At 42.0% G+C, this 25,201-nt stretch overlaps 1 protein-coding gene across 2 annotated transcripts in view; it reads left to right on the forward strand.

The window, feature by feature from the left end:
• Nucleotides 1–25,201, forward strand: part of SEC23B (SEC23 homolog B, COPII coat complex component) — a 47,287-nt gene that overhangs the window by 19,910 nt on the left and 2,176 nt on the right. For both annotated transcript variants that reach the window (XM_030310172.2, XM_030310171.1), the window contains exons 12-19: nucleotides 3,525–3,614; nucleotides 4,525–4,631; nucleotides 6,066–6,219; nucleotides 10,130–10,207; nucleotides 13,760–13,921; nucleotides 15,246–15,332; nucleotides 18,207–18,362; nucleotides 18,736–18,801. In XM_030310172.2, the coding sequence (XP_030166032.1) occupies nucleotides 3,525–3,614; nucleotides 4,525–4,631; nucleotides 6,066–6,219; nucleotides 10,130–10,207; nucleotides 13,760–13,921; nucleotides 15,246–15,332; nucleotides 18,207–18,362; nucleotides 18,736–18,801 (900 nt within the window). The remainder of the gene's footprint in view (nucleotides 1–3,524; nucleotides 3,615–4,524; nucleotides 4,632–6,065; nucleotides 6,220–10,129; nucleotides 10,208–13,759; nucleotides 13,922–15,245; nucleotides 15,333–18,206; nucleotides 18,363–18,735; nucleotides 18,802–25,201) is intronic.

Raw genomic sequence — 25,201 nt, forward strand, 5'->3', positions numbered from 1 at the left:
CTGGGCGAGGCAGGTTGCTGCCCTAAAGCCCATCTGAGGAGTCACTCATTATCCCAGTGTATGAAAGGACTTATACCCCTAATTCCTGGGAGGGCTTTGGAAGGTTACCCTGTTCCAAAATATTTTCCATAGACTTAAAATCTCCTTAGAAGATAATTTTATGAATCAGTGCAAGCTGATTAGCTGTTCTAGGAACCGGTAGGAATTCAACGATGAGGTTTTGGGAGGGGGGTGGAGGATGCAAAGAGGGGGAGATAGAATTCAACATACAGAGAAGCTTAGGGAGGTGGGAAAGAGTCCTGTATACCCAACATGTAGAGTCAGTAATTGTTAACATTTTGTCTTAATTCTGTCCTCTATTTTTGCAATATTTGCTTTGTCTATCTGATTATTATCTATTGGCTGTATTTACTTTATCATACTTCTTCAGAACCTTTAAAAACAAGTTGCAGGTGTCATGACACTTAGTCTTTTGGTGTGTATCTTCTAAAATTAAGGATGTTCTGGGGCGCCTGGGTGGCGCAGTCGGTTAAGTGTCCGACTTCAGCCAGGTCACGATCTCACGGTCCGTGAGTTCGAGCCCCGCGTCAGGCTCTGGGCTGATGGCTCGGAGCCTGGAGCCTGTTTCCGATTCTGTGTCTCCCTCTCTCTCTGCCCCTCCCCCGTTCATGCTCTGTCTCTGTCTGTCCCAAAAATAAATAAAAACGTTGAAAAAAAAATTTAAAAAAAAAATAAAATAAAATTAAGGATGTTCTCCTACCATGACATATCAAACCTAAGATAAGAAAATGATAATTTGCTAATATCAGCTGTATTTAGTCATATTCTTTCCCTAATTTTTCCCTAAATGCCCTTCATAGCTGTTTCTTCCACATGCTAACCAGTATTGCATCTAACATTATGTATCCTTAGTCTTTTTAAATCTGGAATGGTCTTTCTGTTCTTTGGGGTTTTTTGCTTGTTTTGTTTGATGACATCGATTTGTTGAAGATACAGTGCCAAGTGCCCATCTCTTCTGCAATAGAGTACCACACATTCTCAGTGTATTTGATTGTTTCCTTGTGGTGGCCGTGAACTGGTTTCTGTCCTCTCTGTATTTTCTGTAAAGTGAAAGATTAGTGATTTGATTCAGGTTAGACCATTTTGTCCACCACAGTTCCTGGGTAATCTTATACCTCATGCGTGTTTCTTCAAGAACCACTTCTGTCTGGTCTTCTGTGTTAGTGGTGCTGAGTTAGACAGTGTGGTGAAGGTGATGACTGCCCCACATCTTTCTGTTATAAGGGCACATTTCCTTTTAGTCGTTAGCAGTAAATCTGTTGAACGAGATTGTGGCAAAATGTGAATATCTTGCTTGCCAACAGCCTTTTACCTAATGGTTTTAACATCCATTGATTATCCTTACTTGAATCATTATGTTTCATTGGAGATTATCAAATGGTGATTTCCTAATTTTATCTTCATACTTACTCTGGTAAATGCAAGGTAAATGCTTACATACGGAATTTGTGTATTAGTGAGAAAATGTACTTCTGGGGCTCTGGAGGGTTTGTGGCCCACTCAGGCATTGGTGCTGATAGAAGAGGGAAGATTTTCTTTTTGTCTACCCATCTTGATTTCATTGGCTTGGGCCCTGCAAACAAGACTGGCAAAGGACAAGTTTCATAATAGAATAAATTAACGCACACATTACACGTAAACACATTGCATGTATGTACTCAGTAGGGAGTAAATCAAAGGGATGGTTAGAACTTGGGATTATGTGGTATCTTAACAAAAGAACAGTAAATCTGTAGAAAAGTGACAAGATACAGGAAAGGCACTTTGAGCCTCTAGGGCTGACACAGTGTGGAAGGTAGATAGATGGAGGGAGCTAATGGAAGAGAAGGAGGGTTGGTCTTAGCATGTTTCTTGTATAGATTCGTCTTATGCCCTCTCTGGGCTGATAAGCATCTAGAGTTGTCTTTGATGATTGAGAATCATCCTGCCCTTAGTAGGTGGAGGGCAGAGAGTTTTCTTATGTCTGTTTTTTCAAACTACCTTCCGCTTAAAATAATCCTTATGTCAGAGTGGTGTATTTTGCAGTGGCATACTCTGAATCCCTCGAATTGAAACTTTAAGTTTCACATATTAAAACTTGAGTTGTGGTATGGGAAGATTCGGGAGAAAGGATTAGCAAGCCAAGAAAGGGAGGCATGCAATCTTCTTTTGCTTCTTTGCCATATTCCCTCAGTGTGGCCCTTCACTTTCCAACAGATGTTCCCTGCTTCTATTAGAAAAGGCCACTAAAAGGGAAGGTGACATGTACAAATCCATCCATCTCACCAGCTTGCTTTGGAAATACTGATGAAACAGAGCCCTCTCTTCTCTCTACCTTAGAGCTGCTCTGTGATTTCACCTAAGAATGTTCCCTTCACCCTCTGACCGTCTCCTTCCTGAGATTGCTGGTTCTTTGGCCAGGTACAAAGGCTCCTGGCATAGCTTTGTAGAGGCCACAGTGGTATCAGCTCTACTTACCTGACAGTGTACAATCTGGGTGCAGTATACAATTCAGAGTCATACAAAAGAAATATGACCCTCTCGATGCATGGTCATGTTACTTCCTAAAAAGCACAGTATTCTGGGGGTGCCTGGGTGGCTCACATGGTTAAGTGTCCAACTCTTGATTTTGGCTCAGGTCATGAGGGATCAAGCCGTGGGGCTTGGGATTCTCTCTCTTCCTCTCTCTCTGCCTCTCTCCTGCTTGTTCTCTCTCTCTCATAAATAAACTTAAAAAAAAAAAAAAACAACACTTGGCATCTACTATTCTGCATTTTGATGAAGTATGTTAAAACGTATAATATTTACTGAATGATAAGAATGTATGTTGCAGAATCTAGTGATCTTGGTTGACAATTCTAGGTATTTTTGACACCTGCAGCCTTTTCTTGTAGATGTCCTGCTTAAAACAGCAACACTCTTCACATTTCAGTGAACTTCATTTATCATTGGGAGTCCTTCAGCTAGTCAATAAAAAGCAGGCTTCATCCCACTAAAATCTAAATTCTCTTACAAGGATTTATATGTAGTTTTTGCATAAAGGAACTGGATTCAAAATTAATAATTAATAGTTAATATCCTGTAACTATTTCTTATTCTAATAATAATGGTGAAACTTTCAAGCTAACTTTCACGATAATTCTAACCGTGGCTTCTTTCAGCTAACTTCAGTGTTACATACTCTGTGTGTGTTTGTGTGTGTGTGTGTGTGTGTGTGTGTGTGTGTAGAGGGAGAAAGAGCTATCTTGGTGATATAATGGAAATTGGTCCAAGTTCTAATATAAATAGCTTAATTTTAGAGGCCTGTAATAAATCTTAAACCTTATTCTGGCTTATAATTGTACTTTTTTTTAGTTAAATTTAAATTTTCATTTGGAATGAAATCTTTTAAGTAGCCTACCATTCTTAGAGTCAGTATTTTTCATCAGCAGTTAACCACAGGAGTAGCTTTTTGTTTTTATTTTTAATTCCTCTTCTTACCCCAGGAGCTTGGTGTTGGTGGCACGAGTCAGTGGAAAATCTGTGGCATGGATCCCACATCTACACTTGGCATCTACTTTGAAGTAGTCAATCAAGTGAGTTGGATTTCTTTATGAGTATTCATGTCTCTTGGTGTTGTGTTTTCTGGTTTATTGGTTTATTTTTAAGTGTTTATTTATTTTGAGAGAGTATGTGGGGCGGGGACGGGCAGAGAGAGAGGAATCCCAAGCATGCTCTGCACTGTCAGCACAGAGCCCAACACGGGGCTTGATCTCACCAACTGTGAGATCATGACCTAAGCTGTAATTGAGTTGGACACTTAGCTGACTGAGCCACCTAGGAATCCCTGTGTGTTCTGATTTATTACAGACTGGTGGCCTCTAGCTTCTTTCTCTGAAGACTGATGTTTCTTTGGGCTTGTGTTTGCCTGACGTCTGTCTGGCATGACCCTTTTTTTCCTTTCAGGGTTTGGTCAGAGTCAGACAGCAGATTGCTTTCATCACTTAAATTGTTGAACTGGCTTTTACCAGCCATCATAATGTTGGTGAATTTTTGAGTGTGTCAGTTTTTCCCCATTATTTTATTTAGAAAAATTCAAATGTACAGAAAAATGAAAAGAATTGCAGAGTGAATACCTGTACAATTACAGGTATCTTCACCTACCACTTAGATTCTATAGTTCTATAATTCCCGTTTTACTTTATTTTACTTTGCTTTAAGACAAATTCCTGTCGTGTCTTTCATCCCTAAACACTTCAGCATGCATATCAGTAACTTGAGTTTAATATTTACTTGAATTTGGTTGGGTTTTGTTTTTTTTTTTTTTGAGGTAAAAGCTGTGTACAGTGACATGCCCAGATTTTAAATGTACCGTTCAGAGTGCATCGAGAACCTTACTGTCACCACTGTGTTAGTTGTTTTAGGAAGAGCACAGTGGGCTCTGTGACCATGTGTGTTTGAGTCATGCCTGTAACAGTAACCAGGTGTGTGACCTATCATCTGCAGCACAACGCCCCAATCCCCCAGGGAGGCAGAGGCGCCATCCAGTTTGTCACTCAGTATCAACACTCCAGCACCCAGAGGCGCATCCGCGTGACCACCATTGCCCGAAAGTGAGCATCCCGGTTTCCTTTCTGTGGAACCACCAGTGCTTTTCTTTTGAAAAGATCATTTAACATCTGTTAGTTTATCTTAATAGTTCCATTGAATGGTTCTCACCAGTCTCACAGACTCATTTGATTAGAGAAGGAGGAGGAGGAAGAGATATTGCGGACTAACCTAGTTAGGCCTGCAGACACTTGCCTAGAAGAATCCTCTTTCAGTAGGAATAAATTAATTAAAAATTAATTTTCATTACCACCAGATAAGTGACCTGTAAATACATCCTCCTTGTAAAAGATTCAAGCAGCTCATAATTGTATAAAGAATGGGTCTCTGCCCACTCTCCCCAGAGGTGAAATGCTATTACTACACCGGTATTTATCTTCACAGTCCCGTTTCTGTGCAGTTGTGTTGTATGTGTGTATTATATGCACAGATGGCTTCTTATATTAGTATATTTACAAACTTTTCTCAATAATGTATCAAGGACGTCTTCCACGTCAACACATATGAGCTCCTCACTGGTTGTAATGGCTGCACAGCATTGCATGGTTTGAATGGGATGTACCACTCCTCTCTTCAAGGAATTTCAGGTCCTACCTTCCTTCCAACAGTGCTGCATTCATGGGTTTAGGTCTTTGTGTATATGAGTATTTCTTTCCAGCCCCTTCATAGAAGTAGAATTTTGTATCCTGTAAAACTGTCCTAAGAAGTTAATTTGTATTCTCCCTAATACTGTAAGGAGAGTCTTGTCTTCTCATTAATAATTAATATTATTGATCTCTAACATGCTAATATAGAGCAGTTTGCCACTTTTATATGTATTTTAAAATACATATTTATTAATTTTTCACATGTTTATTAATGGATTGAGCACTTTTGATGTTTATTGGCCATATATATTTCTTCTGTGATAGCCTTTGCCCATTTTGTAAAACCTGTTTCTTTTTCTTCATTAATTTACAGGGACTCTATGTATTCTGGATATGATTATTGTTTGTTGTTCATATCTGTTCCTGGTCTATTGTCTTTCAGTTTTGTTCATAATGTCTTTATTCGTTTAGAAAACTTTTGTATACATGCTAATTCTTTCTACCATGGGTATGATGCTGGAAAGTCATCTTGTATATTTGTAAACATATAGATTTTTGCAAGATTGACCTAGAGTAAGGAATTGGAGTCTTAGGCACCTTTTGGGTATCTACTTTCATGATAACTTATGGCACATTGGGAAGTTCTCCGTAATTTTTCCTCTGCACTTACATCCTTCAGAGATCACATGAGGGCAAATGAGAATGTATGTAAAACTCCTGTGATTCCTTACTGAGTTCTAGTCTATGTTGCCTTAGATGAAGTAACAGGACTTAGGTTTCTTTATCTTAACGGAAAGCTGGCTTTCTGGTCTCTCCTGAATATAAGCATGGCACTAATTCTGGAATTGTCAGTTGGGCAGATGCACAAAGCCAGCTCAGGCACATAGAAGCAGCATTTGACCAGGAGGCTGCAGCAGTCTTGATGGCTCGGCTGGGGGTGTTCCGTGCAGAGTCAGAGGAAGGGCCTGATGTGCTCCGGTGGCTAGACCGACAGCTCATTCGACTGGTAAGTTGGGCACCGTGGCACCAGGTTCAGTCTTAGTCTCTGCTCTACATTGAGAAAAGAAAGCTGATGCTTAAACCTGTCATTTCATACAGTTAGTCAACAAGAATTTTCTGTTGCTTACCTTAAGCCAAACACATTTACAAGTACCTTTTCCCCTCAAGGGCTTACATTATAGTTGGGAAGGAATGCATGCACAGGACATTTGGCGAAAGATGCAGATCTGTGTACCCAAAGAGTTGATTTAGATGAGTCCCTGTGGAAGCTGTGGTTCTATTTTTTCCCTCCAGGTGTGGGTGATATTTTTCAGCAGTAGGTGTCTGTGGCCCATTGAATGTAGAGATGCCTCATGTGTTGTTCTGGGTCTAATCAGTATAAATCACACAGTAATTTAAGCAGGGAAAGTTTTACTTAAAAATTACTGTCACAGGGCACCTGGGTAGCTCAGTCAGTTGAGTGTCCAATCCTTGATTTTGGCTGAGGTCATGATCTCAGGGTTGTGAGACTGATTCCCACATCGGGCTCCACACAGCACATGGAGCCTGTTTGAGAGTCTCTGTCTCCCTCTCTCTCTGCCCTTCCCCTGCTCATGCATATGCACACTCACTCTCTCTCTTAAAAAAAAAAAAAAAAAAAAGATTGGGGCACCTGGGTGGCTCAGTTTGTTAAGTGATGTACTCTTGATTTCAGCTCAGGTCATGATCTCATGGTTCATGGGTTCAAGCCCCACATCGGGCTCTTTGCTGACAGCGCAGAGCCTGCTTGGGATTCTCTCTCTTCCTCTCTGCCCCTCCCCTGCTCTCTCTCTCTCTCTCTCTTTCTCTCTCTCTCAAAATAAGTAAATAAAACTTAAATGAGTTTCATTGATGAGCAAACAATATAAGAAAATTTAAAAAAGACTCACGACAGAGGCTTTGAATAATGAGGGATTAGCTAGTAGTAAGAAGCAAAGAGAAGTCTAAAGAATATAGGAAGAGCAAATGTGTAGCAGCCATTACTTCTAGGCTCAGGTAGATCCCCCAAGGAAGGACCCTCTACTTCCCAGGGCTGATCTAGGTGGGAGGGCACAGCCTTGGCTCACTGAGTCTCTCTTGGCAAGGAAGTTGCCCTAGTGTCATGGCAGAGGACCTTGACAGAAATTCACCCTCTGGAATTGGATGATGAAAGTCTACCCTTGGGGTGCCAAGGAAAACTCTTCATAAGGAAGTGTCTCATCAGAGACACACAGGGTATACAGAGGTAGCTGCTGGCTCCGGGAGCTCAGCACTGGGGAAGCCACAGGCACTCCTGCTGAGTGAGCATCCTGGAACCCTGAAACATCCTTGCCTCCAGCACACTCTACTGACAGCTTAACATCATGACAACTGGCACAGGAAAAATATTCAAAGGGCCCAAGCCCTTTTCACAACAGGCAAGAGTAAATTTGGAGCTACAAAGCAGTAAATCGGTAATTGACATAGGCTTACTGTTATGGAAATTCACAGCACGGATTCATGATCAAACACCTATTTAACTTTATTCAGGTGTGTGTGTGCCCTTGCTGTCCCATGGAACCATTTTTTCAGGGAATGTCAACATTTGAAACAATTTGAAAATTGAGCAGAAGGTCCGGGTAGTTGGCAAAGTGAGCCTTGGGGAAAGGGGAAAGTGAGCTTTGAATCAGGTTTTATTAAAACGAGCAGGGTAACAGATGAGAAGTCAGGGCCAAGCATGGACAAGCCTGTGGGACATAGCTGTGCATTTCAGCTTTTGCTGGGGACCTGGAGAGACCTCATGAGGCCAGGTTGTATGATGGGGAAAAGCAGTGAAAGTGCTGCTTAATTGTAGAATGCTTCATTTTATTTATGATTTTTTTTTAATATATATTTTTTTACTTTAGAGAGTGAGCAGGGGAGAGGAGCAAAGGGGGAAAGAGAGAGAGAGAGAGAGAGAGAGAGAGAGAATATCTTAAGCAGGCTCCACGCTTAGCACAGAGCCCAGTGCAGGGCTTGATCTCACAATCCTGGGATTGCGACCTGAGCCAAAATCGAGAGTTGGACGCTCAACCAACTGAGCTACCCAGGCACCTCTATGAGTTTATTTTAATTTTTATTATTGAAGTGTGGTTGACATACAATGTAATTTTGGGTTCAGGTGCACTACATAGTGATTCAACAATTCTGTTGGATGCCTTGATTTTATTTTTATTTTATTTTATTTTTTTTTCCAACGTTTATTTATTTTTGGGACAGAGAGAGACAGAGCATGAACGGGGGAGGGGCAGAGAGAGAGGGAGACACAGAATCGGAAACAGGCTCCAGGCTCCGAGCCATCAGCCCAGAGCCCGACGCGGGGCTCGAACTCACGGACCGCGAGATCGTGACCTGGCTGAAGTCGGACGCTTAACCGACTGCGCCACCCAGGCGCCCCGGATGCCTTGATTTTAAAGTGAAGTCACTGCCTTAATGTTGTGGGTAGATTCCTAAGCAGGGGAGTGCCGTGAGCATGATGCTTGTGTTTACATCTACCATTACCATATGAGATAAACTACAGGGTGAAAGGCTGCTGTTACGGAGACCAGTGGAGGATTCTGGAGGTTCAAGGGAGCTGAGACTAGGGTGTGGTAGGACAGTCAGAGGGTAGGGAAAGTTTGGAATCAGGATGTATGTCGAAAGAAAAATTGATAAAATATGGTCACACTATTTATGGAATCAAAAACCAAAAAATCGACATTGACTTAGGTTTCAAGTGTGGGTGACTGTAAGGATGAGGGAGGGGTAGAAGGGGTGGAAAAAAATTTTTTTAATGTTTATATTTATTTTTGAGATAGAGACAGCACTAGCAGAGGAGGGGCAGAGAGAGAGAGAGAGGGAGACACAGAATCTGAAGCAGGCTCTAGGCTCTGAGCTGTCAGTAGAGAGCCTGACGCGTGGCTCAAACTCATCAACCTTGAGATCATGACCTGAGCCAAAGTCAGACACTCAACTGACTGAGCCACCCAAGCGCCCCCCCAAATTTTTTTTAGTGTACTAAATAGTTCAATTGATTTTACACATGAACTTGTGAAAATACGTCCGAGGGAAACCATCCTGCATTTGGGTGCCCCTAACAGGCAGCACTAGATGTGGGGGTGGATTTAGATGACATCAGTCTGTTACTTATAGCTGAAGTAGTGAGGATGGGAGCAAGGGCCAAGGACTAGCCTCCAAGGAACCCACAGTTAGGAGGTAGGGAGATGAGGGGCCATGGAACAAGCCAGAGAGGGATCAGTTGGGGAGAATGAGAAATAAGAAAGTGCTGTGTTAGCAACTGGAGGAGAATTTCACGAGGTTTGGGGGAGCCACTTGGCCTGTGCTACTCGGGAGTCCAGGAAGGTGAGAGCCGTACAAGGTCATCAGACCTGGTAGGAGAGGTAACTGTCAGAGATAATCTTTCCTAGAGTGGCGGAAGGTCTAGTTCTCTAGTGGCCAGAAGAGAGGTGCAAAACAAAGAGGAAATAAAGGCTGGAAGAGAAAATATTGTTCAGAAATTTGCCTTTGAAAAGAGGAAGAAAATTGAGGTGTAGAGTGATGCAACATCAAAGCTTATCTATTATTGCCAGTTTTTGGTGCACTTTGGGTTTTTTCCTATGGGAGAGGGCCTGAGAGAGTGCCTCGAGCCTCTGACCGGTCTTGGTGATCCTCTAGCAGCATTGCTTGGGAGCCCCGGGAGCTGGTGAGAAATGCAGGACGTCTCCACATCTGCCGAATCAGAATCTGTGTTTAACAACACCCTGTTGCTGGGTTGGCCCGACCATGCTTGGGAAGTGCTGGTCTGGGACTCTAAGTCAGAATTGAAATTGGAACATAGCTGTCCTACTGCAGGCATTTTTCCAGGTGACACTAACTTGGCTTTTCTCTCTCTTTTTTTCCTTTTTGCTGTTCCCTTTCAACAGTGTCAGAAATTTGGACAGTATAACAAAGAAGACCCCACTTCTTTTAGGTTATCAGATTCTTTCTCTCTGTATCCTCAGGTGAGTAATAGGTGTTTTTTAAGTAACTGTAGAAGAATAAATTGTGATCGAAATAAAATGCGCTGCAAAAATTTTTTTTTTTTACTCAGGCTCCGCACTGAGATTCTCTTTCTCTCTCCTCCAGTTGTGTGTGTGCTCGCTCACTCGGTCTCTCTCTCTCTCTCTCTCTCAAAAAAAAATTTTTTTTTTGGAAATAAGAAGACTCACTGCTCTCAGGCTAAAGTGAAGATTCGGTGTGTTTTGAGACTGTGTCTATAGGTGATGAAGGTTATTCTGTTCAGTTCTCTGTGTCTGTGTGAGACCGTGTTTCAACCCTACAGAAGACAAGATGACAGGGGCGCCTGGGTGGCGCAGTCGGTTAAACGTCCGACTTCAGCCAGGTCACGATCTCGCGGTCCGGGAGTTCGAGCCCCGCGTCAGGCTCTGGGCTGATGGCTCAGAGCCTGGAGCCTGTTTCCGATTCTGTGTCTCCCTCTCTCTCTGCCCCTCCCCCGTTCATGCTCTGTCTCTCTCTGTCCCAAAAATAAATAAACGTTGAAAAAAAAAATTAAAAAAAAAGAAGACAAGATGACATATGCAGGAAGAAGAGATGTATGTAAACCTCCATGAAAAGGCAAAACAGGGTCGTTGCTGAAGGCCACAACAAAACCTTTTAATTTGAAACAGTGCTGGGTAGACAGCTTTCTCAGCAGCAAATCAAGAAAATGCAGCACATGTGAAGACAAGTATAACAAAATGGGACCAGAAATAATGACAAATATTTAATGATAAGTCTGTAGTGACTCTGCTACGTCATACCCGGGAAACAGCAGTAATAACAGCTCCTGTACATAACTGCACTGTGCCCGAACCAGGCACTTGGGAGCCGTTGGACAGGGAAAGGAGGGAGAGAAGTGGGCAGAGCTCAAAGCCGCTGTCAGGGATCTGTGTATTTACCCTTGCTGAACCCCCATCCTCATCTGTAAATGAGGAAACTAGAGCTTGGCCCTGTAGGTGCTGTGAGGATGCTAGGCCGAGGTGGATGGAGTGTTGACCTCAGGGCCAGGTGCTCGCTAAGTGCTTGTTGGTGGGTGTGAGCCCGCTCCACAGCTGGGGCCCAGGACTCAGGTGGCCTCTTTGCAGTGCAGCTTTCCCTGAACCAGAAGCAATCTCAACCCTTCCCTTCCCTTCCCCTCCCTTCCTCTCCCCTCCCCTCCCCTCCCCTCCCCTCCCCTCCCCTCCTCTCCCCTTCCTTTCCCTCCCCTCCCCTCCCCTTCCTTTCCCTCCCCTCCCTTCCCCTCCCCTTCCCTCCCCTCCCCTCCCTTCCCCTCCCCTTCCTTCCCCTTCCCTCTCCTTCCTTTCCCTCCCCCCTCCCCTTCCTTTCCCTCCCCTCCCCTCCCCTCCCCTCCTCTCCCCTCCCCTCCTCTCCCCTCCCCTCCCCTCCCCTCTCCCTCCCTCCCCTCCTTCCCCTCCCCTCCCCCTCCCTCCCCTTCTTCCCCTCCTTCCCCTCCCCTCCCCTCCCCTTCCCTCTCCTTCCTTACCCTCCCCTCCCCTTCCATCATTTTCTTAAGAATTAGTAGAGAGTAGAAAACTTCCATTTTTTAATAAATTTGTGAGCACTTACATATGCACATAGGTGTTATTCTTTCAATTACTCAATTTGGAAAGTGGTCACAGGTTTCAGTTGTGAACTTGTATAGCTTGGACTCTCAGGATTAGAAGGGAACCTTAGAGATCACTTCACTTGACCCCCGGCCCAGGGCAGGGCTCCATGGTCCCTAACATGTGGGCCTCTGCCCTGTGCTGGAACAGGTGAGGCTGTACAGTGTTGTGGAAGGAGCCCTGGACCTGCCATAGTCAGAGTGGAGTTCTGGCACTGGTTCTGCTGCTGCCGATTCTGGGTGAGGTCCTGAACCCCCTCCTCAGAAGGATGTTGATATCCTCCTCAGAAGGAAGGAGTGGGTCTGGAGAAGTGGTTTGCAATCTCTTTGAAGCCATGGAATCCTTTTTTCGAGAGGACCCCCTTAAAAGACAGCACGTAAAGCAGATAGACTTGCGGCTGCTTTGGTTGTGCCCACGCACCACCCTCACCCACTGGGTGCTGCCACAGCACCCTCCACCACCCCCCCAACCCACACCCTAAGGATCTGCTAGGACTGAAGAGCACAGTTTGAAAAGCACTGAATGAGGTGGTTTCCAAGATTCCTCCAGTTGTGGCATCTAGGTTAGAAGTCAAGCCCAGTCTTTGGAACCCAATGCCTGGAATAGAGTGGCTCTGCTCCTCAGTGCGAGTGGCCATGGGCAAGTTGCCTATCCCATAGTTTGCTCACCCGTAAACTAGGGAAGGTAAGAGAACCTACTTCGTGGGCTTATTGGAAAGATGAAATCATTTTTGTCAGCTGCTTTGTGCCTTGCACATGAGATACATTGAATATCAGCCATGATTATTAGGAATCTATGATTCAGTATTTGGAATTTCAGGAAACTTTATACTTCTCAGTGTAGCTCGTTCTGGCACCTCTTTAGATTGAGCTAAAAGTCTGCCGTCCACCTTCTGATCCTCATGGTAAAGAGCGTAACTCTCCAGCCTCATCTCTTGTCCTTCCCTCTCTCTTATCTTTCCCTCTCCTATACCCCTCACTCCATCCTGAGTCCTGAGCTCTCCACCTACTTAACTGCTGCTGCAGCTGGAGTCCCCTTCCTCTGGCCTCCTCATGCACGACTTTCAGACCCCAGTGGCTTGGGAAACCTGCTGCCCCTCCATTCCCACCCCATCCTACTAGTACTTTCTTATATTGTGCTCACAACTTTTGACTGTGGCTTCCCTGAGTGTGCCTTTTCCCCACTGCACTGTGGCCTCTCTAGACGTTCTGTCTGCAACCTGGCCCAGTGACTTCAGAAATAAATGCTGCTTTGCCTTTTCCTTTACATGTGGAAGCGTTGGCATGCCCACAGGGTCCCTCCCCCTTTCTCAAGAATAATGTTTATTTCTAATTGAGGTGAAAAACACGTAACATAAAATATACCATCTTAACAATTTTTTTTTTTTAATTTTTTTTTCAACGTTTTTTATTTATTTTTGGGACAGAGAGAGACAGAGCATGAACGGGGGAGGGGCAGAGAGAGAGGGAGACACAGAATCGGAAACAGGCTCCAGGCTCCGAGCCATCAGCCCAGAGCCCGACGCGGGGCTCGAACTCACGGACCGCGAGATCGTGACCTGGCTGATGTCGGATGCTTAACCGACTGCGCCACCCAGGCGCCCCCCATCTTAACAATTTTTAAGTGTGTAGTTCAGTAGTTTCAAGTATATTCACGTTGTTATGCAACAGATTTCCAGAACTTTTTTATCCTGCAAAACTGAAACTCTGTACTTATTAAACAGATTCCCATTTCCCTGTTCCCCCAATCCTTGGTAATACCATGTACTTTCTGTTCACATGAACCCAGAATCCTTGTCTTAAAGTCTGGCTTCTCTTTCAGATATCGAAGGCAAGTCCACTATCTGGGGTTTCTAAGAAAGTTACAGCTGTATGCATTTACCTTTTTTTTTTTTTTTTTTGGTAAATGCAGTTCATGTTCCATCTTAGAAGATCTCCATTTCTCCAAGTGTTTAACAACAGTCCTGACGAGTCATCGTATTACAGACACCATTTTGCCCGACAGGACCTAACTCAGTCCCTCATCATGATCCAGCCCATTCTGTACTCCTACTCGTTCCACGGGCCACCAGAGGTGAGGTTTTACGTGAATGCTTTTCTCAGAGTTGGAATCACCTAGTATGGGTTGTTTCTTTTCTAGCACGTTTACTCTTAGAACAAAGCTATAAAAAAAGAAAACTTTGAGTCTTAGTAGTAATTTAACAGTATTTCTGAGTATTAAAAAATACACATAGAAAAAAGTCACAGAGCATACAAAGAAAGCTATTATCTGTGGAAGGCAGGATTACATGTTAAAAAAAAATACGTAGGTACTTTTTTTCCAATGTGTTCATATACTTTGACCCAGTAAATCTATGTCTTGTGCCTGAAGGAAATCCTTCTAAGTACAGAAAAAGCTTTGTTCAAAGAAATAGTAAAATGAACTGTTATGATAGATTAGAAAACAATCCACGTGTTTAATAGTAGGAAAATAAGTAATCTAAGAAATGTTTACAAAGTTTATGTAATGTGATAAAATATTAAATGTTACATGAAGGGGCTCCTGGCTAGCTCAGTCAGTAGAAAATGTGACCCTTTATCTCAAGGTCGTGAATTTGAGCTCTGTGTTGGGCATAGAAATTATTTAAAAATGTAAAAAAGGGGGAGAAAAACAAAAAAATACAAGTATCACATTTAATAATTTAAAAAAGGGTGGGCATCAGACTGGCTCAGTCAGAAGAGCATCTGACTCTTGATCTCGAGGTTGTGAGTTCAAGCCTCTTATTGGGTTTAGAGGTTACTAAAAGATATATGTTAAAGAAAAAAAACTTAAAAACAAATGTTACGTGAAAAAATAGAAACTTTTATAAATTATATTTTTCAGGATACAAAAATTAAATAATGTGAAAATAAATTACAAACGCTTGTTGTACTTGAGTACAAATTTTCTAATTTTCCTTAATGAGTATGTTACTTTTATTCCTGAAATAGAAATCATAATAAAATATATTTTGTAGTAAACTTTTAAAACTTGTATTAAAAGCTGGTTGTTTTTTTTTCATGTAGGCAATCACTGTTCTCAGTTATCTACAGCAGTAGATTTGAGAGACTATGTCTCTGATGTGTTTCTGACACAAAACTGAGAATGTTTGGAATTAATTTTGGTTGCTGGAGCAAAAGATGTTCTTAATCTCTCTTCCCAGTTGATGAGGGATTATTTGGAGCCTGTTTCTTCTACAAAATTGATACTTGGAATTGCTGAGTCAGGGAGCAGAAAGGAGTTTCCTTAAAGATGAGAAAAAACGGGGAGAGTCACCCTGCCAGGTGCCATTTGTAAGCAGCCTTGTAGCTGTGAAATGGACACTCCAGGTGTGTGGGAACAGGGAAGACCAACGCTGTCCCTCTCCCTTTTTCTTCAGCCAGTACTCTTGGACAGCAGCAGCATTCTAGCTGACAGAATTTTGCTGATGGATACTTTCTTCCAAATCGTCATTTACCTTGGTGAGGTAAGAAGATGTTAATTTCTTTCCTTACTATTGTTTTGGCTTTCTTTTTATTAATTTAGGTTTCAGTGACATTTGAAATAATTCAGGCTTAAAAGACCCACTGTTTATTATAATGAGTATAGCAGTTTTCATTCTATTGAATAAAATATTTCTTCAAGTCCCTGAGGGGTATTTGTATGTTTGGTAATTTTTAATTTTATTTGCTCTAAGTAAATCTCAGGTGGTCCTTTTAAATCACTATAACTTACTGCTTTTTGAGTTGTCAGGCAAGGTCACTTTACTTTTCCTCAGTCAGCTTTTCACTCACACTGCTATCCTTTCGGAGTTATGTTAGAGTCACTAATGAACAATAAGTTTGGGACCAAAGTTTTTCTTTGATGAAATAACACTGGGGGCAGCTGGCAGGCTCAGTGGGTAGAGCATGCGTCTCTTGATCTTGGGGTTGCGAGTTTGAGCCCCAAATTGTGTGTGGAGATTACTTAAAATCTTTAAAAAAAAAAAAAAAAGTGGCATGCTGATCCTTCCACTGGGTCTGTGGAGCCCAAGGATGACTGTAGATGGCTTTCAGGGGAGTCTCTTTCTTTCTCAATGGGATTTCCTGAGAAAATGAATGGCTCCTCTGAAGAAAATCCTTTCACTGAGCATTATGTTCATTGACATATTTTTTTCCTTCTACTGTCCATTCTTTACCTTCAATAAATTGTTTTGATGTTTGACATGACTTCCTAGTGTCTTTACATTAGATGTGATTTCAGATGTCCTGCAGTTATACGTTGTGTTTCAGAATTCCTGTAGTAACTTCAATGATTAGTTTCTTGATTTTAATATGCATACTTTTATGGTGTTCAGCTTTTTTCAGCATATTAACGCTCACTCTGCTGGCTGCTTGCCCACAGACACTAGGTTTCAGTAATGGTCCTAGACCCAGGGCCATTGGGTGACCAACTGCTGCTCCCACTGGTCCTATAGAAGCAGTAATCATGACTAGGTTTCTAGCCTTCAGCTCTCCCCTTACAGACATTTCTGACCACAACCCCTGTCCTGTCCATTCATATGTTTATTGAGCACCTTCTGTTGCATGCAAGTGATGGGTTCTAAACACGAAGATAATGACATAGGTCTCACTCTCCAAAAGCCCCAAGTCTGCTGGTTGTGGGTGTTCTGATTAACTCTTGGACCCAAACCAGCTTATGGGCATTTCCTTTATGCCAGCAGTCAGTCAGAAATTAAGACCTGGAAGGGGCACCTGTGGGTATGTTGGTTAAGCATCTGACTCTTGATCTCGAATCAGGTCATGATCTCATGGTTTGTGAGATCAGGCCCTGAATCGGGCTCTGTGCTGACTGTGCAGTCTGCTTGGGATTCTCTCTCTCTTCTCTGGCCCTCCCCTGCACTTGTTTGAACTCTCGCTCACACGCGCACTTTATAAATACATACATAACATACATACATACATACATACATACATACATACATACATACAAATTAAGACCTGGAAGAAGAAGGGAGAACAGGCTGCAGAAGGAAGCATCTAAAGAGAATCCTCTCCCTGATACCAGACTAACAGTTCTGTTTTTAAAACCTATTGGTCACTTGTTACGTCCTCTTACTCCATTTCCCCTCTCACTGTTTTCTTTTTTAAAATGTCCCCTAAATAACATGTGAAAGCACTTCAGATTATTTTAAAGATATATTAATCAGTCAGCAAATATTTCTTGATTTCCTGTGTGGACAAGGCATTTTCTAGAGCATTATTCTTGGGGATACAAGAGGGTGAGACACAGTGTTAGCTGAGGTGGGGGGATAGGTTTTACCTTCCGCACCGTAGTATATTGCCTTCTACTAGCCTAATGAACACCACACTGTGATTCTTGCAGCTTTTTTCTCTCCAGTCAAGAGTGTCCCAACTCAGAGCCCAGGGGAGGTGGGGTGAGTCTGTGTGACACTAAGCAGTGGACGAGGGTGTAGAGGTGTGCCCCTGGTCACAAGAAGGGGGAACAGATTCTACATAGGAAGCCAACAGATCCCTTTCCCTACCAGCTGGAAGGACATGAGAGGCTGAACCGAGTGATGGCACTGGGAATGGAAAGGAAGGGTGGCTCTTTGGGACAGCGGTTCCTTGGGTGTTTTTAGCTAGTTGGTGTGTACGGTTAGAAGGGAAAGAGGTAAGAGGTGCCTGGGTGGCTCAGTTGGTTAAGTGTCCAACTTCAGCTCAGGTCATAATCTCACAATTCATGAGTTCGAGCCCCACATCAGGTTCTCTGCTGTCTGTGCACAGCCCACTTCAGATCTTCTGTCTCCCTCTCTCTCTGTCCGGCCCCTGCTCGCTCACTTGCATTCTCTCTCTCTCTCTCTCAAAAATAAACATTAAAAAGAAAAAGAAAGAAAAGGAAGAGGTGTGACTGATGGCTGTGACATTTCTGGGAGAACTGTGTAGGTGGGGGTGTTCTGTCTGCACCTCTTTGCTTACTCCTACTTACACTACCCAGCTCCCCTCTGCAACTCATCATTCTTTATGTAAGACTTTCTTTTTTTTTTTTAATTTTTTTTTTAACGTTTATTTATTTTTGAGACAGAGAGAGACACAGCATGAACGGGGGAGGGGCAGAGAGAGAGGGAGACACAGAATCGGAAGCAGGCTCCAGGCTCTGAGCCATCAGCCCAGAGCCCGACGCGGGGCTCGAACTCGCGGACTGCGAGATCGTGACCTGAGCCGAAGTCGGACGCTTAACTGACTGAGCCACCCAGGCGCCCCTATGTAAGACTTTCTTATGGGAAACAAGTTCTAGGTGGTGGTGGGAATGTCAAGAGTGTCAAGGAAAACTATTGTTTTGGTGTTTCCACGATGGTTTTGGTTGGTTTGTTTTGGTGCAGACCATAGCCCAGTGGCGTAAAGCTGGGTACCAGGACATGCCTGAGTATGAAAACTTCAAGCACCTTCTGCAGGCACCACTGGATGATGCTCAAGAGATTCTGCAGGCACGCTTTCCAATGCCACGTTACATTAACACGGAGCACGGAGGCAGCCAGGTGAGTGAGTTGAATTCCAGCTCTCATGGTTGGTTTCCTGATGTATTCTCATGGCTATAAATCCAATGGTGTAACTAATATTTTATGTGGTGACATAAATTGACATTCAGCCAAACTTCAAATATGACTTCTTAAATGAGTGGTAAAAACACATTAACATAAAAGTAGAGGGTTGCCAAAATAAAACACATATCTCGTGTTTTAAGAACCCTAATAAATAGGGAGTCATTGGCTTACATTAAAGAAATCGGTTCCTATGTAGTAGAAAAATGCTAATTTAACAAAAGAAATGTTGTAAACACTTTTTTTTTTTTTTTTTTACTATTACACTAATATTGCCATTGTAATCTTTAAATGTCTTGCTTTTTTAAAGGCCCGATTCCTTTTGTCCAAAGTGAACCCATCTCAGACACACAATAACCTGTACGCTTGGGGACAGGTAAGAAATTGTCAGGTATCTAGGGGAGGAGGCCAGGCTCTTTTTGAAAAACTTGTTTCCAAATGGATCTCTTTGGCCTTAGAGACAGAATTCACTCAGGTATTTTGCTGGGGGGTGGGGGTGGGGTGGAAACTTTGAATACCGTAGCTGGGGTGGGAGGGGACACTGGTGTGGATCTCCTGCAGTACACAGCATAATATGACAGATTCGGCCAGAGGACAGAACTCTGTAGCATGACCTGCATTTGACTGTCCTCATAGACGCAACAACATCGCCCTCAGCCTTCTCCCCCCTCCTCCCTCTCCCAAGGGTGCAGGGCAAAAACATCTACTCCTGCTCCCCACTGGTTCTGCCTCCTCCCTTGTCAGCCTCTGATTCCTTCTTTATCTAATTATTCCCAACATTTGTGTCTCTCTCAAGTCTTTTCTTTCACTCTGTTTTCTTACGCTTTTTAAAGTTAAACTTTCTTTTGAGGTAATTGTGAATTTAATTGTAAATTTACAAGCAGTTGTGAGAAATAATGTGGACAGATTCCCTGTGCTCTTTACCTCGTGTCCCGCAGTGGGAAAATCTTGTACAACCATAATGCAGTATCATGGCTGGGATACTGACGTAGATGTGGTCCACATACACACTTCCATCACCACAGAGATCTCTAATTTGGCTTTTTATATTCACTCTCACTTCCCTCGCCTCCACCTGGCTACTGCTGCTGGTTTCTCCACCTCTGTGATTTTGTCATCAAGAAGGTTATGTATGTGAAATCACATGTTACATAACCTTTGGGGACTGGCTTTTTCCCTTCAGCGTGATTATCTAAAGATTCATCCAGGTTGTTGCATGTGTCAATAATTTGTTCCTTTTTACTTGCCAAGTGGTATTCCCAGATGTACTGGGGTAGAGATGTACTGTAGTTGCTTAATCATTCACCCGTTGAAGGACATCTGGGTTCACAGTTGCTGGCCATTAGGAATAAAGCTGCTGTAAATATTCATGTACGGGTTTCTTACAAACACAAATCTTCCTTTCTCTGAGATAAATGCCCCGGAGTACATTTGTTCCATTGTACGGTAGTCATGTGGTTAGTCTAAGAGGCTGTGGTATTATTTTCTGGAGCAACTGATTCCTTCTGCGTCCTCACTAGCAATGTATGAGTGATCCAGTTTCTGTGCATCCTTGTCAACACTTGGTATTGTCATCATTTTGATTTTAGTTATTCCAATAGGTGTGTAGTGGTATAACATTGTGGTTTTCAATTACATTTTCTCAAGGCGCCTGGGTGGCTCAGTTGGTTGGGCGTCAGACTTCGACTCAGGTCATGATCTCACGGTTCATGAATTCAAGCCCCACATCTAGTTGGCTACTGTTAGTGCACAGCCCACCTCAGATCCTCTGTCTCGCTCTCTCGCTCTCGCTCAGATAAACATTTAAGTGAATAAAATAAATTACATTTTCTTGATGGCTACTGATGCTGAGCATCTTCTCATGTACTTTTCCACTTACCTGTTTTCTTCAATGAAATCTTTCTTTTATCTATCTTATAATTGGATTATTTGGCTTTTTTGTTGTTGAGTTTTAAGTTCTTTATGTGCTCTACGTGCTAGCCTTTTGTTGAATATGTGGTTTGTAAATATTTTCTCTTACTTGTTGCTATATCCTTTTCACAGGGTCTTTTGCAGAGCAAAAGTGGTTTTTAGGAAGTTCACTTTTATCAATGTTTCCTTTTATGGATTGTGTTTTTGGTGCCAAGTCTGAGAACTCTTTGCCTAGCCCTAGATCCCAAAGATGTCCCGTGTTTGTTTGCCTGATTTTACATTTACCTTTCAGTCTGTGATCCATTTGAATAAATTTTTTTTTATTAAAAAGAATTTTTTTTTAACGTGTATTTATTTTTGAGACAGAGAGAGACAGAGCATGAACGGGGGAGGGTCAGAGAGAGAGGGAGACACAGAATCTGAAGCAGGCTCCAGGCTCCGAGCTGTCAGCACAGAGCCCAATGCGTGGCTTGAACTCACGGACTGTGAGATTGTGACCTGAGCCAAAGTCAGACGCTTAACCAACTGAGCCACCCAAGTGCCCCAATTTTTGAGTTAATTTTTATATACGATGTGAGGCTTAGTTTTATTTTTTGCGTACGGATGTCTAATTGCTCCAGCAGCATCTGTCAGAAAGGCTGTCTTTCATTGAATTACTTTTGCATCTTTGTCAAAGGTTAGTTAGTCATGTATGAGTCCATTTCTGGGTTTTCTTCTCTGTTGCGTTGATCTGTGTTTCCATCTGTCTACCAATACAACAGTCTTGATTACTGTAACTGTACAGGTTGTCTTAAAGTCAGGTAGACTGGTTTCTCCCACTTCTTTTTCAAAATTGTCTTAACTATTCTGGTTCCTTCGATTTTACATAAACATTTGAGAATAATCTTGTTTATGTCCTTAAAAACTCTTGCTGGGATTTTGATAAGAATTACATCAATCCAGAGGCGCCTGGGTGACTCAGTCAGTTGAGTGTCTGACTTTAGCTCTCGTCATGATCTCATGGTTTGTGAGTTTGAGCCCCACATTGGGCTCGCTACTGTCAGTGCAGAGCCTGCTTCAGAGCCTCTGTCTCCCTCTCTCTCTGCCCCTCCACCACTCGCACACTCTATCAAAAAAAAAAAATTTTTTTTAAAGAATTACATCAATTCTCTATATCAATTTGGGGAGAATTGACATCTTTACTATGTTGAGCCTTTCCAGTTCATGAATTCAGTATATCTCTTCATTCTGTTTTGATTTCTTACTCTTTCTTTAAGGTTGAATGTTTTCACTTTTTTTTTTTTTTTGAGTGATTGTGAATGGTATTATAGTTTTGATTTCAGTGTCCCAGTGCTCATTGCTAATATATAGAAATACTGCTGATTTTTGTATTTTTATCTTATATCCTGTGACTTTCCTGAGTTACTTACTACTTCTGGTAATTTTTTCGTAGATTGTTGGGATTTTCAACATAAATAATCATGTCATCTACAAATAAGAACAATTTATTTCTTCCTTTCCAATTGAATACCTTTATTTCCTTTTCATGTCTTGTTTTTCTGTTTCAATTCATTGATTTTTGTTGTAATCTTTATTTTCTTCTGCTTGCTTTAAGTTTATTTAGAAGTGTTGCTTAGTTGGGGCACCTGGGTGGGTCAGTTGGTTGAGCATCTGACTCTTGATTTTGGCTCAGGTCATGAACTCACGGTTTGTGAGTTGAAGCCCTGTGTTGGGCTCCACACTGACAGCGCAGAGCCTACTTGTGATTCTTGCTCCCCCTCTCTCTGTGTCCCTCCCCTACTTGCTCATGCTTTTTCTCTCTCTCAAAATAAATGAACTTAAAAAAAAAATGAGTATCACCCTATTTTAAAAAAAAAAGTGTTGCTTAGTTTACAAGTATTTGGAGATTATCTTATTATTTGTAGGTTATTGATTTTTATTTTGATTACATTGTTGTTAGAGTATATACTTTGTATGGTTTCAGTTCTTTTTTTTTTTTTTTTTTTTTTTGAGGTTATTTATTTATTCTGAGTGAGAGAGAGAGAGCACAAGCAGTGCAGGAGCAGAGAGAAAGGGAGAGAGAATCCCAAGAATGCTCTGCACTGTCAGCATGGAGCCCAACCTGGGGCTCGATCTCATGAATCATGAGATCATGACTTGAGCTGAAATTGAGTTGGACGCTTAACTGACTGAGCCACCCAGGTGCCCCTGAAGTTTGTTTTATGTCCCAAGCTGTAGTCTATCTTGGCATATATTTCATGGTCACTTGAATGTGTATTCTGCTGTTGTTGGATAGAGTGTACTATAAATGTCTCTTAGACATCCTCTTCTTCCTTTCTCTCTGGGACTCCAGAGATACATTTAGTTGATGTTGTTGAGTTCTTACATATCCCTGCTGATTATCTGTCTAGTTGTTCTGTCAGTTTTTGAGAGAGGGTGTTGAAGTTTCCAACTCCAATTGTGAGTTTATCTGTTTCTCTTTTGAATTCTGTCAGTTTTCATTCACATGTTTTGTAGCTCTGTTGTTTGTTGCATAGACATTTAGGATTGCTTTGTTTTGGTGGGTTGACTTTATTTCATTATATAATGTCTCCCTCTGTCTCTGGTCATTTTGTTTGCAGTGATGTCTATCTGACATTAATAAAGCTCGTTCTTTCTTTCCTTTCTTTCCCGTTATTTTTCATGCAAAAAAAAAAATATTTGCGGGGGCGTCTGGGTGCCTCAGTTCGTTGAGTGTCTGACTTCAGCTCAGGTCAGGATCTCACAGTTTGTGGGTTCAAGCCCTGCGTCAGGCTCTGTGCTGACAACTCAGAGCCTGGAGCCTGCTTCAGATTCTGTGTCTCCCTCTCCCTCTGCCTCTCCCCTGCTCATGCTCTGTCTCTCTTCTCTCAAAAATAAATAAATAAACATTTAAAAAAATTAAAAAAAGATATTTGCCTGTTATATGTCTTACCATTCTTTAACTTTCAACCTATTTCTTTATTATATTTGAAGTGAATTTCTTGTAAACAGCACATAGTTGGATTGTGGTTTTTTTTTTTTTTTTTTTCAACGTTTATTTATTTTTGGGACAGAGAGAGACAGAGCATGAATGGGGGAGGGGCAGAGAGAGAGGGAGACACAGAATTGGAAACAGGCTCCAGGCTCTGAGCCATCAGCCCAGAGCCTGACGCGGGGCTCGAACTCACGGACCGCGAGATCGTGACCTGGCTGAAGTCGGACGCTTAACCGACTGCGCCACCCAGGCGCCCCTGGATCGTGGTTTTTAATCTACTCTTAAACTCTTACAATTGGTGCATTTGGACCATTTATATTTAATGTAATTAATGATACGTTAGAACTCAAGTCTGTCATTTTATTTTTTGTTTTCTGTTTGTTTTCTCTGCTTTTCATTTCTCTGTTTTTCCTGCCTTCCTGTGGATTACTTGAACATTTTTTAGAATTCCATTTTTATTTTTTTTTTAATTTTTGTTATAGAGCGAACACTAGCAGGGGAGTGGGGCAAAGTGAGACAGAAAGAGAATGTTAAGCAGGCTTCATGTTCAGCACGGAGCCCAATGTGGGGTTGATCCCACGACCTTGGGATCATAACCTGAGTCGAAGTCAAGAGTCAGATGCTTAACCAACTGAGCCACCCATGCACTCCTAGAATTTCATTTTAATTCATTTATAATGTTTTTGAGTGTATCTTTTTGTGTAGCCTTTTTTAGTGGTCACTCCTGGTTGTTGATAGTAGAGCATTGTATTACATTATACATACATAGATTATCACAGTTTACTGATGGCTTTTTGACCAAAGTGATGTATAGGAAACTTATTCCCATTTATATTTCTTTACCCCATTTATAATATAATGGTATTAAATATTTTTTTCTACATGCAGCAATGTTACAGTTTTTCTTCAACCATCAAACATAATTTATATATCTCAAGAGCAGATGCAAATCCAGTTATATTTATCCATAATTTTGCTTACTGTGTTCTTTATTCCTTCTTGATACTCCCAGATTCCTTCTTTTATCATTACCATTTTAAGTAGAGATCTTCCTTTAGCCATTTTTCTTTTTTTTTCTTTTTTTTTTTTTTTTTTTTTTTTGAGAATGAGAATTGTAAAGCAGCCTCCACACTCCGCATGGAGCCCAACAGGGAGCTTGATCCCATGATAACTTGGGACCATGACCCAAGCTGAAATCAAGAGTCGTACACTCAACCGACTGAGCCACCCAGGTACCCCCCTTTAGCCATTCTTTTAGGTCTGAGGGTGATAGATTCTTAATTTTTTTTCATTTGGGAATCTTGATTTCCCCCTCATTCATGAAGGATATTTTCTCTAGATAAAGAATTTTGGTGGCTGTCCTTTTCTTTAGGCAGCTGAAAAAATATTTTGTGACTTCTCTTGGTCTCTCTGGTTTCTGATGAGAAATTTATTGTCATTCTTATTGTTTTTCCCCTGTCGGTAAGATATCTTTCTCTGCCTGCTTTCAAGATTGTTTCTTTGTTAACACTAGTTTTCAGAAGTTTAAGTACCATGTGCTTGGTGTGGATTTCTTTGGATTTAATCTGTTTAGACTTTGCTCTGCTTCTTGATTCTGTATATTTATCGGTCCTGCCAAAATTGGTTAGTTATCAGTTATTATTTCTTTGAATAATTTTTCAGCCCATCCTCTTCTTCCTTTCTCTCTGGGACTCCAGTGACATGCATGTCAGGTCTTTTGTAGTTCCACACACCCCTGGGGCCCTGTACATTTTTTTCCCACTATTTTCTATCTGCTTTTCAGTTGCATTATTTCCACTATTTTATCTTCCAGTTTGCTGATTGTTGTCTCTGTTCCTTCTCTGCTATTGAGCTCAGACACTGAACTTATTTCTGTATTTTCCAGTTCTAA

This window comes from Lynx canadensis, chromosome A3 (assembly GCF_007474595.2).
Source record: "Lynx canadensis isolate LIC74 chromosome A3, mLynCan4.pri.v2, whole genome shotgun sequence".
In the NCBI taxonomy this organism is placed as follows: domain Eukaryota; kingdom Metazoa; phylum Chordata; class Mammalia; order Carnivora; family Felidae; genus Lynx; species Lynx canadensis.